Source organism: Oryzias latipes, chromosome 5 (assembly GCF_002234675.1).
Source record: "Oryzias latipes chromosome 5, ASM223467v1".
NCBI classification, from domain to species: Eukaryota; Metazoa; Chordata; class Actinopteri; order Beloniformes; family Adrianichthyidae; genus Oryzias; species Oryzias latipes.
Window position 1 is genome coordinate 1,323,578 of NC_019863.2, and position 16,077 is coordinate 1,339,654.

The 16,077-nt window shown below is 47.9% G+C and overlaps 1 protein-coding gene across 2 annotated transcripts in view; it reads right to left on the minus strand.

Moving 5' to 3' along the window:
• Window positions 1-2,928: 2,928 nt before the first annotated feature.
• Window positions 2,929-16,077, minus strand: part of pxk (PX domain containing serine/threonine kinase like) — a 29,979-nt gene continuing 16,830 nt past the window's right edge. Inside the window, exons 13-19 of one of the 2 annotated variants that reach the window (XM_023954699.1) lie at window positions 10,736-10,784; window positions 10,579-10,656; window positions 9,150-9,236; window positions 8,444-8,507; window positions 7,589-7,648; window positions 7,235-7,299; window positions 3,743-3,852 (exon numbers count right to left, since the gene is read on the minus strand). In XM_023954699.1, the coding sequence (XP_023810467.1) occupies window positions 7,283-7,299; window positions 7,589-7,648; window positions 8,444-8,507; window positions 9,150-9,236; window positions 10,579-10,656; window positions 10,736-10,784 (355 nt within the window). In that variant the 3' untranslated portion in view covers window positions 3,743-3,852; window positions 7,235-7,282. Of the gene's footprint in view, window positions 3,853-7,234; window positions 7,300-7,588; window positions 7,649-8,443; window positions 8,508-9,149; window positions 9,237-10,578; window positions 10,657-10,735; window positions 10,785-16,077 lie in introns of both variants that reach the window. The other variant, XM_023954698.1, reaches the window with a different exon arrangement.

A 16,077-nucleotide genomic window follows, 5' to 3' on the forward strand; every position in this document is an offset into this window, starting at 1 on the left:
TTGGCCAAAATTTGCAGGTCAAATCCGGGTAGGCAGCAGGGCGGGACTTTCCTTTTTTTTAGGCTTTAATACACTGACCAAAAATATAAACGCAACACTTTTGTTATTGCTCCCATTTTTTATGGTATGAACTCAAAGATGTGAAACATTTTCCACATACACAAAATAACCAGTTCTCTGAAATATTGTTCACAAATCTGTCTAAATCTGTGATAGTGAGCACTTCTCCTTTGCCAAGACAATCCATCCCACCTTACAGGTGTGCCATATCAAGATGCTGATTAGACAGCATGATTATTGCACAGGTGTGCCTTAGACTGGCCACAAGAAAAGGCAACTCTGAAATCTTCAGTTTTGTTTTATTGAGGGGGTCAGGGGACTCAGACAACCAGTCAGTATCTGGTGTGACCACCATTTGCCTCATGAAGTGCGACACATCTCCTTCGCATAAAGTTGATCAGGTTGTCTATTGTGGCCTGTGGAATGTTGGTCCACTCTTCTTCAATGGCTGTGGGAAGTTGCTGGATACTGGCAGGAACTGGAACACGCTGTCGTATACGCCGATCCAGAGCATCCCAAACATGCTCAATGGGTGACATGGCCGGTGAGTATGCTGGCCATGCAAGAACTGGGATGTTTTCAGCTTCCAAGAATTGTGTGCAGATCCTTGCAACATGGGGCCGTGCATTATCATGCTGCAACATGAGGGGATGTTGTTGGATGTACGGCACAACAATGGGCCCCAGGATCTCGTCACGGTATCTCTGTGCATTCAAAATGCCATCAATGAAATGCACCTGTGTTCGTCGCCCATAACATACAGTATGCCTGCCCATACCATAACCCCACCACCACCATGGGCTACTCGATCCACAACATTAACATCAGAAAACCGCTCACCCACACGACGCCACACATGCTGTCTGCCATCTGCCCTGAACTGTGTAAACCGGGATTCATCCATGAAGAGAACACCTCTCCAACGTGCCAGACGCCATCGCATGTGAGCATTTGCCCGCTCAAGTCGGTTACGACAACGAACTGGAGTGAGGTCGAGACCTCGATGAGGACGACGAGCATGCAGATGAGCTTCCCTGAGACGGTTTCTGACAGTTTGTGCAGAAATTCTGTGGTTATGCAAACCGATTGTTTCAGCAGCTGTCCGAGTGGCTGGTCTCAGACCATCTTGGAGGTGGACTTGCTGGATGTGGAGGTCTTGGGCTTGTGTGGTTACACGTGGTCTGGGGTTGTGAGGCCGGTTGGATGTGCTGCCAAATTCTCGGAAACGCCTTTGGAGACGGCTTATGGTGGAGAAATGGACATTCAATTCCCTGGCAACAGCTCTGGTGGACATTCCTGCTATCAGCATGCCAATTGCACGCTCCCTCAAAACCTGCGACATCTGTGGCATTGTGCTGTGTGATACAACTGAATATTTCAGAGTGGCCTTTTCTTGAGCCAGTCTAAGGCACACCTGTGCAATGATCATGCTGTCTAATCAGCATCTTGATATGGCACACCTGTGAGGTGGGATGGATTGTCTTGGCAAAGGAGAAGTGCTCACTATCACAGATTTAGACAGATTTGTGAACAATATTTCAGAGAACTGGTTATTTTGTGTATGTGGAAAATGTTTCACATCTTTGAGTTCATACCATAAAAATGGGAGCAATAACAAAAGTGTTGCGTTTATATTTTTGGTCAGTGTAGAAAAAAAACGACGAATGTAACGTGGATTAAAACGTTAACGAACGGCCAAGACCAAGGTGAGAAAGTGCAGCAGGTTTTTTGTGCTGCAGGTTTTCCTCATGTGAAAATCACTATTAGGTAAATATACATGAACGCTTTAGTCTGAGAAAGTGCTACCACGCTATTCCAAGTACAGGAAGCGTGTGTTAGCCTGTGGTTAACAAAAGCTTCTCATCTCACCCTGTAGTCAAATGAATCTTTGTTTTACCGCTTAAGATTTAAATATTCTTTTTGATCTTTGAATGTTTATAAATACATTCATATCTGTTTGTTAGTTAGATAGGTGTCTTACTTAACGTTTGATTTTTGTTCCCAGGCCTTAACATGACAGACCCAAAAGAGGTAAAGCTGATGGAATGAAGGAAAAAAGATCAACATTAGATCAACAACAGTGAGATGCTGCTGCGTTGATTCTGGATCACCGCTCTGTTAGGATTGCATCCATGCTGTTGTAAAATGCGATGTCGCTCGGTTAGCGGCGTGTTTTCACAGTTGTAGGTTCGTTCACTCAGTACCTGACGACACTCGCTCAGTTATCTTTGCGCTCGTTTAATAAACGGCAGCCATGAAACGGCATATAGAGGACGTAGATTTTGAAAGGCATGCGTGTGGTGAGATTAAACTAGTGTCGATCTCAGAATACTGTGAAAATGTAATGCATGGATCCCTGGCTGGAGCTGAACAAAAAAAAAATATAACACTGTGGGCGTGGTTAGCAAAAAACCTCTGTTGCTAAGGAAATCTTCTTGCGTCGATCTGTTCAGTGTTCCCAGGCAACCAAACCTAAAATGGTTTCCATGGAGATAAAACCAACAGAAAAGCCACAAAAAAAAGTTGTGTTTTTTTTTTACATCAATTTGTAAAATTGGGTCTGTGTAAATGCTAAAGGGTCTGTACTAAAGGCTGGTAGCGTGGGTTAAGGGTGACCAGGTAGCGCCTGCGGGCCATTCGATGCTGCTCGCAGCTTTAATTTATGTTTGAATTAAAAAAAAAAAACGAACCCAGTCAGCAGGCCTCTGTCTGCTGCAGGGTCCCCAGCCTTCTCTGTTAAAACTTTAAACTCATCTGAGCATCTCAGAGCTGCAGCAACGATTCGGCACAGCTGAAGATTGTGGAGCGGGATGGAATCAAACCAACAAACCGTTCCAGTGGAAGACAACAAATGAAGTTAAAAGCAAGAAATGTTCAAACTCCTTTATTCTTGGAAGAATCCCAAACCCAGAGGCCATCCAGCAGAGAAGACTTGTTCCTGTTCTGTTCCCTGAACATGCATTCATGTGCCTGACAGGCACAGCTCAGGGTGAAACCTCCTGGACCCTGGCAGGACACAGTGACATGGTGAGGGGGTTGCTGCAGAAAAAAGGGTCAGGGAGATACAAAAGTCCCTCACAAAGGCTTCAGTCCTGTTGTGGCTTTTGGAGAGGAGAAAGGAGCAGCAGTTTCTGGAGACTGAGGCTGCACTGGACCACCTGGATCAACGCCATGATGGGATTTTGGCTGAAAAATCCTCAGACCAAGCGTACAGCGGAGTGTTGCTTCTGCAGGTGGAGGGAAACATCCCCTCACAACCCATTTTGCCCTTTTGAAATGGAGAATATTTTGGCAAAGCTCGATCAGATTGTTGCAGCACAACTTTTATCTGGAACCCAAAGGGGGAGGAACCGAAGCTCAGTCTTTTCTGGACGACAAACCCTTCAGGATCCAGGATCAGCAGGCAAGATCCCAGATCTAAGGTGCTTCAGTGGTTTTTATTCTTTGTCTTCAAGTCTGACGGCCATTCCTGACATGACGCCGAGCTTCTGGGTCCAAACGTTCAAACTCAGAGAAAAGCTGAGCTTATGGGAAAAAGGATCAGGAGGTCCGTTAGGGGGGGTTCCAGTGATGGGGGAGGCAGGGCAGAGATTGTGTTGTGGTTCTGATGCCATGGACAGGGTCAGATCACGGGTTTGCTCCGGTCCGTCGTGTTGGCCTTCTTCAGTTTGCCTTTACTGAAGGCCTGGATGGAGCTAAGCAAGGCGGAACGGCCCCCTCCCGCTCCGTCAGGCAGGGGGGGCTGGGGTGGAGTCGGGGAGCGGTCCGGGACGGGAGGAGCAGGTGGAGGAGCTGTGTGCAGAAGGAGAAGAAGCCTGATGAGAAACTGTTTTCTTCTGAATCTGATCCAACAAATCCAGAACAACTGGAACCAGGTCCAACAAAGCGTGCATGCATGAAAGGGAACAAATCCAAGCATGCGTCTGAAAGCTGACCCAAAATGAAGAGAGCTTTTCCTGTTTCTACAAGTTCAAATCCTAAATCTACCCTCCATCAGTTCTGATGGTTGAAAAACATCTGAAGCTGTGAAGGAGACCGCCTCCAAATGTGAAGCTCTCATCCAAAAAGAAAAACAACTCAGATTCAATTGTCTTTTTAGTTCAACAGAAAGAAAATCACCAAGAACTTTCCAAACTGACTGCAACTAATTGAAGAGGCTGAGGAATTCAGGGAAGAGGTGAGTTCAGGAGAGCAGCTGGAACGCTGTGGCTCCATCACAGCCCCCTGTTCCTCAATGCTCTGCAGATAAACCCCTTCAAACCACACTCACAGCATCTCTGACCCTCTCTAAGTGTCCCGGGACAACAGATCAGCCAGAGCCTCCCCCTCAACATAGGAGACCCTGAACCAGGTTCAAGTCTTCAGAAAGCCTAAGGTAGAGACTGTCTTCACGCCGCTCAGATCAACATAGAGCTAACCCAAAATAAAAATCTCTCATTTTTTCTGTCCAAATTCGATTTTAATCATTTATTTCTCTTCCTGCTTTTACTTAAACAAACATTCCAAATGATGGACTACTGTATGTTTTACAAAAACTATTTTATTTAACATCTCCTTTAGAAACTGGCTTTAACACCAACTTCAACAAAGTAGCAGCTGTAAAAATGTCTGCAGAACATTGCAGCAGATGTTTTGGAAGCTACCGCTAACTTCAGCATCTCATAAAGAGAAATGCTAGAACGACTCAGCACAACATTTTTGAGAGCAGCAGCCTTGAAACTGATTTAGTTGTTTGTGGTTTGATGCTCCAAGTTTGAAGTCACAACCAGAGAACAAAACCTCACTTTTGACCCAACAGATGAGTTGATAAAAAAATCTACCAACCAAATGAAACTATAGATGGTATTTCAAAAAATGATATTACAATAAATGCAAACAGAGAGGAAGTCACAACGTAGTGAAAACATCAGATAAAAAACAACCGTGTTGTTCTAAAGATCTCCTGTTTTGATTTCTAATCAATCTTTGCTCTGCTTTTTGCGTTTTCAAAATGTCTAAGATTTTCAACCACAATTGTGTTGTTTCTGTTTTCCTGCTGAAAAGTGCCCCCCCCCATGAGAAGAGTGGCGTCAGTCCGTCACCTTTAGTCTGAACCAACTGGAAAATTCAAGCCTGCTGAGAAAACAAGGACAGATTTCCTAAAGGGGAGCAGATTGACAGAGAAAACACTTTTTTACTAAATTCTGCCTTCAGTTCATTCATTTGTAGATAAAGATGCAGTGCTCTCACGAGGGGGGGGGCTTTTTTCAGCTCAATGTTACAAAGACACTACTGATAAAGTTACATACAAAGTACCTCTTATTATAGTTATTAAATACAGTTTTTATACATTTTCTATGAATTAATTTGTCGCGTCTTAAATCCATGAAAATATAGTTAGACTTTAAACCGGTGTAGGTACCAAAACTGTTCGGCCAGCAGTAAGTGGTCGGGGGCCTGACACTAATGATAAGGTCACACTACGGTGGCCCCACTTGGACAAACTACGTATAGCGTGGAGACCTGCTCGGGCTCTACATATTTTCATTTCATGTTTCCTTTTGTAACCTAAAGTTATTTTCCCTCATAAATTGTGTCTGACATTATTCTTTGTAGTGCTTATGGAGAGATTTTGCCACAGCCCACTCTGTGAAAAGATCTGTGGCTGTTAGAATGAACCTGCTGCTCCACAGAGAACCGTGTCTCTGAGCAGAGCAGCCGGACTCGTAGCTTCCTGTTTGCAGGCAGGGAAGCTGCTTTGTTACTCTGCGTGAGCGAGCTGCCAGACTCTGGAGTATGGAAGCATTTGTGTAACTCAATGAAAAATAAAAGTCAAAACCAGAAATGCTTTTTCATTTTCAAAATGAAAAGCATTTCTGGTTTTGACTTTTATTTTTAATTATGCTACAGAATCGCTTCCATACAGGAGAACCGTGTCTCCTGGGAGATTAGTATCTCCAAGCTACTCTGCTTTGAGATACTCGGCTATGGGACGGTGTGTGAGCTGGCAGAAGGACTTTTGAATGAACAGTCCTGAGAAACCATGCCAACAATCATGTGAACTTGTGTTACCAGCCAGATCCAGACAAAATAAAAGCTGATTTATTCCATTTGAATTTCATCCCCAGCTAAATGTTGTCATCATGTATTAGCCTAATCCTAACCCTTCTGCTGGGTTCGTTCTGCCAATAATAAAGCACTGGAAGCAAGGATTAAAAAATCTATAAGCAAACAGCGCGCTAATGTTGGTTTTTCCTCAGCCTCGTGGAAGTAGCTCATCTTTGCCTACTGCTGTTCTAACATCTGCACTTTGAGAGAGACCGACGGACCGACTCTACTCTGAACAACTGAAGTGCAAGAGAGCAGAGAGCTGGGAAAATAAAATCTCCATTTTCCCAAAAGTAGTCTGAAACAGCAAATTAGATTCCATTGATTGATGGCCCAGCCCTGGATGAACCTCAGCTTTCATCACATCCTGAATATCAGCTCAAAGCTGAATCACAGCAGAAGAACTCCTTTCCTCACTCCCAGTCCCTTTATTCGTCTGCGGTTAGTAGCATAGACCGCAGATTGGTTTGGATTCTGTGAACAATCAATAACAAGATAAAAAAAGAAATACTGAAAGCCTACAGAGACCCCCCCCCCCCCCCCCCCCCTCAGGTTTGGGGGCTTCAAAGCTAGAATGAGGAGTTCTTTCATTGAGGAGTATCTGCTCAAATGAACATGCTGAGATGCAGGTAAAGAGCAGCAGATGCACTACAACCATGCAGATTTGGAAAGAAACGGCAGAAACAACTTCCACTTGGAGCGCCATGTTCCGTGTAACTGCAGCGCCGCATCGCCGCGCTCACACGATCCTCCAGACTGCACTACACTCTTCATCTGAAAGGGTTTCACTTTGAATCTCAGTGACTGCATGTGGAAAGAGGAGTGGGGCTAAAATCAACTGGAATTGAACACTTGACGTTTGTCAAACTCAGAACCAGAGCTGAAGGGAACATTCAGAGAACTTCTCATCTAGTGGCCCCCATGGGTATAACATTCCACAGTATGTTGTTCCTACTCTCACATCATCTGAAGACTGTAGATGCAGTGAAGCAAAAGTTCTGACAGGATTTCTGGTAAAAACTCTCCGGCTCAGCTCTGCCTCCACTTTTTGTGACTGAAAGCTTGATGGAGTGAAAGGGTACTGCACCTTTAAAACCCATCAGAGACCACCATCACTGTTCTACTTTACCCAAAGTCAGTATGAAGCATGCTCTATGGAGGAAGAAGAAGAAGAAGAAGAAAGAGAGAGGAAGAAGATGGTTATTTAGTCATTTCCCATCAATCTGTATTTCCGGGGGGGGGGATTGGGATCCCATCTGTGTTCAAACATTTTAAAAATAAATGAGGGTAAAATCATCCTGCAGACAGAACAGGTCATATAGCCAGAAATAGAGACAGACAGAAGCTGATCACACCGTTTTAACTGACCCCCCCTGCATAGATACAGAACAGACCGAGGGGTAAAGGTGCAGATGTATAGAAAAACAGGAGGAGGACCCACCTGTGGTGGATGAAGGTGTGGGAGAGGAGGGGCATGTGGGGGGTGAACTGGCTCCAGAACCTGCAGGAGAACAGAGACGGGTTAGCCCAGAACCACCGACTGAAGACCGCAGTCCTCATGTGATCCCAAGACCCAAACTGGACAGTTCCTATGGAAAAGACCAACACAAACTGGAAACAGGCCTCCTGTGCCAATAATCACAACCTGTTACTATAATCTAAATCTATTTTTAATCAAACCTAATGATCGCTGTGAAAAGCCTCTTCTTCAGGTATTTTCATTTCAATTTGAGACACTGTGTTGCAGTAAAAGATCAAATTACTACTAAAAAGTGGTCTTCTGAGGATTTCCTAAAGTGACAGACTTCCACAGCTTTACTTTTACAACAAGGAGAAGTTTTTTTTTAAATCTTGAACAATGAGGAAACCCCAAAAACAAGTCACCAGAGTCTTTAAATGAACACATAAAAACTGTAGAAGCACTTTGCTTAATAATCCCAAAAGTCTTCACCACAAACTTCTCATTAATACCAGAACATAAATGTTGGTTAGGGTTTTGTTAATTTGTTTGTAAATAATTGATGGCGATGAACGCGACACATTAACACCGCTAGTTTGGGATTCCAACATCCGTCACGTGACCTCACAACACAAAGCTGTTTGGAACCCTGTGATCTTATCCAATATTCTATCAATACCTATAAGGACCAGACAGAAGAATAGAGGGGCAGAACAAAAAAAATAAAGAAAAAACAAAAATTGAATCTCAAATTCTCCAGATTTTATTGAAGTACTATGAAAGATGTAAAGACATTAAAGCCATTAAACACATATACGTGATGAGAAAACTACCTACCAGAGTTGTTGCTGTTTGGAACAGAAATATCCTCTTTGTGCTCTACATTTGTCTGTCTGGACTTCTACAAAGAGAGAAGAATGAAGATGTTTTCTGATTTCTGGGAGAACGGGAGGTAAGTCATTCTGTTATGGCTGGTGGAGCCAGACTAAAGAGACACTGGCTAGAGACCAGAGTGAGAGTCCGATGCCTCAGAAGTGGGAATGTAGGTAGCGTCTGCGTAAACCAAAACTCTCACATTTGTTCCATTTTCCTGTTTTTCTTAAGTCATGAGAGGCTGCAGCGCTGTGGGACTCTGCTAAACTCTTCCTATAACCCTATATCTGCAATAAACGGCGCGTCTAACAGGTGCTCCCTCGCTGCTTTAGACACCGGTCTCTAATAGTGGCCGGACTCCATCAAGATCTGAAAGGGGCGTGTCTCCAGGAAAACGATGTGCGTGAAAGCGAAGAGGATTTCTGATACGGAGGTTGACGATGCTTCAAAGAGAAAAGAAACGATCAGAACGTCATACAATGATGTGTTGTGGAACCAAATTTCACCTAAAAATGAACCCGTTAGCCATCACCATTCTGTCTGTGATTACATAAACGCCGTCTCCAATAGACAAACGTCTCTAATAAACGCCAGGCCGGCAGCCACATTACGTATAGGAATAAATGCCAGGACTACTATTGGATGATATACAGGATTTTTGTCAGCAGACCTTCCTCGCTAGAATCTTCCTCCTCTTCTTCTCCTCTTCTGAGCTGTGGTGGGACTGCGCCCGGGTCAGCCGTCTATGATGGTGGAGCTATAATCACACAAGATGGCACATTGTCAATCAGCCTGTGATTCCCCACGCCGTTATGTCCAGAAAGACTATAGCTGTGTCCAATTCCTTCACTACTCACTCCAGAGTTTAGTAGTGAGAGAGTAGGGTGGGAATTCAAACAAAGCCTATGCCTCTAGCAAAATTAGAAAAGAAAGAAGAAAAACATTTTAGTGTTTGCTTGCGATTAATTTATTACAGCCTGTAATGAATGAATCTGTTTTTCATCTAACCTAATACTTGCTGTGAAAAGCCTCATTTTGAGGTATTTTCATTTGAATTCATGACATTGTGGTGCAGTGAAGGATTCAGCAGAGGATCTGAATGGAGATGTAGGATTCATTTTCCAGCAGAACCTGGCCCGTACCGCCAAAAACACCACCATGTGATGCCCATGCCATCACAGTGCTGGACTGGCCTGCAGACTGTGGTGACTATCACTATCACCACTATCACAAAAGACCGTCGTCATGGATGTGATCAGAATCTGTCTTTATCTTTATGCAAAAACTGTAAATGGAGATTTCTCCACATGATTCTAGTTTTCTGAAGTTCTGTTTTTGTGGATTATGAGCTGAAACCTCAATTTATGTAAAACTAAATAATTAAATAAACACTTGATACCAATTAAACAGTGGGCCCTAATTCTCTATTCAATGAAAATTTCATTTTTTATGGACTTATGCACATGAATACACTTTTCCACGATATTCTAGTTTTTTTGGAAAGGGTCTGGACTCCACTGCAGAATCCAGTGAGTTGTAGTTGTTGAGCTGGAAGGTGGGTTCCTAGTTTTCCTCCTCCAGCTCACCCAGAGGTTCTCCAATGATCCTGCTGGAAGCTGGACCTACGGCTCTGGTTAATTAGATTACATTAGAACCTGAAACTCTGATCAAATATTTTCTTCATAGCTGAAGTAACTTTTTACTCTGAATATGGGGCTCCATGACGTTAGGTTTCACTCTAAATTCTATTAGGAAATTCACCCAAATTTTGAGTTGATATAATAAACATCCAATAGAAAAACACGACTAGTTTTATTTCTTAAAATAATTTAACTGTTATAGGCCAAAGTCAGTGGACTTAAACACAGACCTGCTGTTTCTCAGTGGGAAGGATGAATGTATGTTCATGATTTCATTGAGGATGGATATTTCTAATGTGACTTAAATTTAGATAAAAAGTTTTTAGGCCTAAAGCAGAGCTGCTTTATTTCTTCTCAAAGCCTCACAGAATTCCTGAGAAAAGATTTCCCCTGAAAGGAAAGGATGTAAGAATGAATCAGAAACTTCAACGGCATCATCCAGATGAAGAACGGACGCACCAGCTTTTGCTCTTCCTGCAGACGCTTCTCCAGCTTCTCCTTTGCTGCCCTTAGCGCCTCTTTCAGCTTGCTAGGAACCTGCAGGACAAGCAGAGACGTATGACGGCTGACCGCCCCCCTTTGAGGTTAAACACAGGAAACAGAGAGCCGAGCTCACCTTGATTTGGAGCTTCTCTGACTGTTTGAGCCGGACATCAATGAAGAGCCTGAGAGACATCAATGTGAGTCCTGGCCAGGCCTTCCACAGATCAAATGTCATTTCTGAGTGTGTCTAGGTCTGAAGTGGGTGTGTGTTGGTGTGCGTGTGGGTGAAAGAGCTACAGGGTGTGTGTTGGTGTGCGTGTAGGAGCGACAGGGTGTGTGTTGGTGTGCGTGTGGGTGAAAGAGCTACAGGGTGTGTGTTGGTGTGCGTGTAGGAGCGACAGGGTGTGTGTTGGTGTGCGTGTGGGTGAAAGAGCTACAGGGTGTGTGTTGGTGTGCGTGTAGGAGCGACAAGGTGTGTGTTGGTGTGCGTGTGGGTGAAGGAGCTACAGGGTGTGTGTTGGTGTGCGTGTGGGTGAAAGAGCTACAGGGTGTGTGTTGGTGTGCGTGTAGGAGCGACAGGGTGTGTGTTGGTGTGCGTGTGGGTGAAAGAGCTACAGGGTGTGTGTTGGTGTGCGTGTAGGAGCGACAGGGTGTGTGTTGGTGTGCGTGTGGGTGAAAGAGCTACAGGGTGTGTGTTGGTGTGCGTGTAGGAGCGACAGGGTGTGTGTTGGTGTGCGTGTGGGTGAAAGAGCTACAGGGTGTGTGTTGGTGTGCGTGTAGGAGCGACAGGGTGTGTGTTGGTGTGCGTGTGGGTGAAAGAGCTACAGGGTGTGTGTTGGTGTGCGTGTAGGAGCGACAGGGTTAGTGTTGGTGTGCGTGTGGGTGAAAGAGCTACAGGGTGTGTGTTGGTGTGCGTGTAGGAGCGACAGGGTGTGTGTTGGTGTGCGTGTGGGTGAAAGAGCTACAGGGTGTGTGTTGGTGTGCGTGTAGGAGCGACAGGGTGTGTGTTGGTGTGCGTGTGGGTGAAAGAGCTACAGGGTGTGTGTTGGTGTGCGTGTAGGAGCGACAGGGTGTGTGTTGGTGTGCGTGTGGGTGAAGGAGCTACAGGGTGTGTGTTGGTGTGCGTGTGGGTGAAAGAGCTACAGGGTGTGTGTTGGTGTGCGTGTAGGAGCGACAGGGTGTGTGTTGGTGTGCGTGTGGGTGAAAGAGCTACAGGGTGTGTGTTGGTGTGCGTGTAGGAGCGACAGGGTGTGTGTTGGTGTGCGTGTGGGTGAAAGAGCTACAGGGTGTGTGTTGGTGTGCGTGTAGGAGCGACAGGGTGTGTGTTGGTGTGCGTGTGGGTGAAAGAGCTACAGGGTGTGTGTTGGTGTGCGTGTAGGAGCGACAGGGTGTGTGTTGGTGTGCGTGTGGGTGAAGGAGCTACAGGGTGTGTGTTGGTGTGCGTGTAGGAGCGACAGGGTGTGTGTTGGTGTGCGTGTGGGTGAAAGAGCTACAGGGTGTGTGTTGGTGTGCGTGTAGGAGCGACAGGGTGTGTGTTGGTGTGCGTGTGGGTGAAAGAGCTACAGGGTGTGTGTTGGTGTGCGTGTGGGTGAAGGAGCTACAGGGTGTGTGTTGGTGTGCGTGTGGGTGAAAGAGCTACAGGGTGTGTGTTGGTGTGCGTGTAGGAGCGACAGGGTGTGTGTTGGTGTGCGTGTGGGTGAAAGAGCTACAGGGTGTGTGTTGGTGTGCGTGTAGGAGCGACAGGGTGTGTGTTGGTGTGCGTGTGGGTGAAAGAGCTACAGGGTGTGTGTTGGTGTGCGTGTAGGAACGACAGGGTGTGTGTTGGTGTGCGTGTGGGTGAAAGAGCTACAGGGTGTGTGTTGGTGTGCGTGTAGGAGCGACAGGGTGTGTGTTGGTGTGCGTGTAGGAGCGACAGGGTGTGTGTTGGTGTGCGTGTAGGAGCGACAGGGTGTGTGTTGGTGTGCGTGTAGGAGCGACAGGGTGTGTGTTGGTGTGCATGTAGGTGAAAGAGCTACAGGGTGTGTGTTGGTGTGCGTGTGGGTGAAGGAGCTACAGGGTGTGTGTTGGTGTGCGTGTGGGTGAAGGAGCTACAGGGTGTGTGTTGGTGTGCATGTAGGTGAAAGAGCTACAGGGTGTGTGTTGGTTTGCGTGTAGGAGCGACAGGGTGTGTGTTGGTGTGCGTGTAGGAGCGACAGGGTGTGTGTTGGTGTGCGTGTAGGAGCGACAGGGTGTGTGTTGGTGTGCATGTAGGTGAAAGAGCTACAGGGTGTGTGTTGGTGTGCGTGTAGGAGCGACAGGGTGTGTGTTGGTGTGCGTGTGGGTGAAAGAGCTACAGGGTGTGTGTTGGTGTGCGTGTAGGAGCGACAGGGTGTGTGTTGGTGTGCGTGTGGGTGAAAGAGCTACAGGGTGTGTGTTGGTGTGCGTGTAGGAACGACAGGGTGTGTGTTGGTGTGCGTGTGGGTGAAAGAGCTACAGGGTGTGTGTTGGTGTGCGTGTAGGAGCGACAGGGTGTGTGTTGGTGTGCGTGTAGGAGCGACAGGGTGTGTGTTGGTGTGCGTGTAGGAGCGACAGGGTGTGTGTTGGTGTGCGTGTAGGAGCGACAGGGTGTGTGTTGGTGTGCATGTAGGTGAAAGAGCTACAGGGTGTGTGTTGGTGTGCGTGTGGGTGAAGGAGCTACAGGGTGTGTGTTGGTGTGCGTGTGGGTGAAGGAGCTACAGGGTGTGTGTTGGTGTGCATGTAGGTGAAAGAGCTACAGGGTGTGTGTTGGTTTGCGTGTAGGAGCGACAGGGTGTGTGTTGGTGTGCGTGTAGGAGCGACAGGGTGTGTGTTGGTGTGCGTGTAGGAGCGACAGGGTGTGTGTTGGTGTGCATGTAGGTGAAAGAGCTACAGGGTGTGTGTTGGTGTGCGTGTGGGTGAAGGAGCGACAGGGTGTGTGTTGGTGTGCGTGTGGGTGAAAGAGCTACAGGGTGTGTGTTGGTGTGCGTGTAGGAGCGACAGGGTGTGTGTTGGTGTGCGTGTGGGTGAAGGAGCTACAGGGTGTGTGTTGGTGTGCGTGTAGGAGTGACAGGGTGTGTGTTGGTGTGCGTGTGGGTGAAAGAGCTACAGGGTGTGTGTTGGTGTGCGTGTAGGAGCGACAGGGTGTGTGTTGGTGTGCGTGTGGGTGAAAGAGCTACAGGGTGTGTGTTGGTGTGCGTGTAGGAGCGACAGGGTGTGTGTTGGTGTGCGTGTGGGTGAAAGAGCTACAGGGTGTGTGTTGGTGTGCGTGTAGGAGCGACAGGGTGTGTGTTGGTGTGCGTGTGGGTGAAAGAGCTACAGGGTGTGTGTTGGTGTGCGTGTAGGAGCGACAGGGTGTGTGTTGGTGTGCGTGTGGGTGAAGGAGCTACAGGGTGTGTGTTGGTGTGCGTGTGGGTGAAAGAGCTACAGGGTGTGTGTTGGTGTGCGTGTGGGTGAAAGAGCTACAGGGTGTGTGTTGGTGTGCGTGTAGGAGCGACAGGGTGTGTGTTGGTGTGCGTGTGGGTGAAAGAGCTACAGGGTGTGTGTTGGTGTGCGTGTAGGAGCGACAGGGTGTGTGTTGGTGTGCGTGTGGGTGAAAGAGCTACAGGGTGTGTGTTGGTGTGCGTGTAGGAGTGACAGGGTGTGTGTTGGTGTGCGTGTGGGTGAAAGAGCTACAGGGTGTGTGTTGGTGTGCGTGTAGGAGCGACAGGGTGTGTGTTGGTGTGCGTGTGGGTGAAAGAGCTACAGGGTGTGTGTTGGTGTGCGTGTAGGAGCGACAGGGTGTGTGTTGGTGTGCGCGTGGGTGAAAGAGCTACAGGGTGTGTGTTGGTGTGCGTGTAGGAGCGACAGGGTGTGTGTTGGTGTGCGTGTGGGTGAAAGAGCTACAGGGTGTGTGTTGGTGTGCGTGTAGGAGCGACAGGGTGTGTGTTGGTGTGCGTGTGGGTGAAGGAGCTACAGGGTGTGTGTTGGTGTGCGTGTGGGTGAAAGAGCTACAGGGTGTGTGTTGGTGTGCGTGTGGGTGAAAGAGCTACAGGGTGTGTGTTGGTGTGCGTGTAGGAGCGACAGGGTGTGTGTTGGTGTGCGTGTGGGTGAAAGAGCTACAGGGTGTGTGTTGGTGTGCGTGTAGGAGCGACAGGGTGTGTGTTGGTGTGCGTGTGGGTGAAAGAGCTACAGGGTGTGTGTTGGTGTGCGTGTAGGAGCGACAGGGTGTGTGTTGGTGTGCGTGTGGGTGAAGGAGCTACAGGGTGTGTGTTGGTGTGCGTGTAGGAGCGACAGGGTGTGTGTTGGTGTGCGTGTGGGTGAAAGAGCTACAGGGTGTGTGTTGGTGTGCGTGTAGGAGCGACAGGGTGTGTGTTGGTGTGCGTGTGGGTGAAAGAGCTACAGGGTGTGTGTTGGTGTGCGTGTAGGAGCGACAGGGTGTGTGTTGGTGTGCGTGTGGGTGAAAGAGCTACAGGGTGTGTGTTGGTGTGCGTGTGGGTGAAAGAGCTACAGGGTGTGTGTTGGTGTGCGTGTAGGAGCGACAGGGTGTGTGTTGGTGTGGGTGAAAGAGCTACAGGGTGTGTGTTGGTGTGCGTGTAGGAGCGACAGGGTGTGTGTTGGTGTGCGTGTGGGTGAAAGAGCTACAGGGTGTGTGTTGGTGTGCGTGTAGGAACGACAGGGTGTGTGTTGGTGTGCGTGTGGGTGAAAGAGCTACAGGGTGTGTGTTGGTGTGCGTGTAGGAGCGACAGGGTGTGTGTTGGTGTGCGTGTAGGAGCGACAGGGTGTGTGTTGGTGTGCGTGTAGGAGCGACAGGGTGTGTGTTGGTGTGCGTGTAGGAGCGACAGGGTGTGTGTTGGTGTGCATGTAGGTGAAAGAGCTACAGGGTGTGTGTTGGTGTGCGTGTGGGTGAAGGAGCTACAGGGTGTGTGTTGGTGTGCGTGTGGGTGAAGGAGCTACAGGGTGTGTGTTGGTGTGCGTGTAGGAGCTACAGGGTGTGTGTTGGTGTGCGTGTAGGAGCGACAGGGTGTGTGTTGGTGTGCATGTAGGTGAAAGAGCTACAGGGTGTGTGTTGGTTTGCGTGTAGGAGCGACAGGGTGTGTGTTGGTGTGCGTGTAGGAGCGACAGGGTGTGTGTTGGTGTGCGTGTAGGAGCGACAGGGTGTGTGTTGGTGTGCATGTAGGTGAAAGAGCTACAGGGTGTGTGTTGGTGTGCGTGTGGGTGAAGGAGCGACAGGGTGTGTGTTGGTGTGCGTGTGGGTGAAAGAGCTACAGGGTGTGTGTTGGTGTGCGTGTGGGTGAAGGAGCTACAGGGTGTGTGTTGGTGTGCGTGTAGGAGCGACAGGGTGTGTGTTGGTGTGCGTGTAGGAGCTACAGGGTGTGTGTTGGTGTGCATGTAGGTGAAAGAGCTACAGGGTGTGTGTTGGTGTGCATGTGGGTGAAGGAGCTACAGGGTGTGTGTTGGTGTGCGTGTAGGAGCTACAGGGTGTGTGTTGGTGTGCGTGTA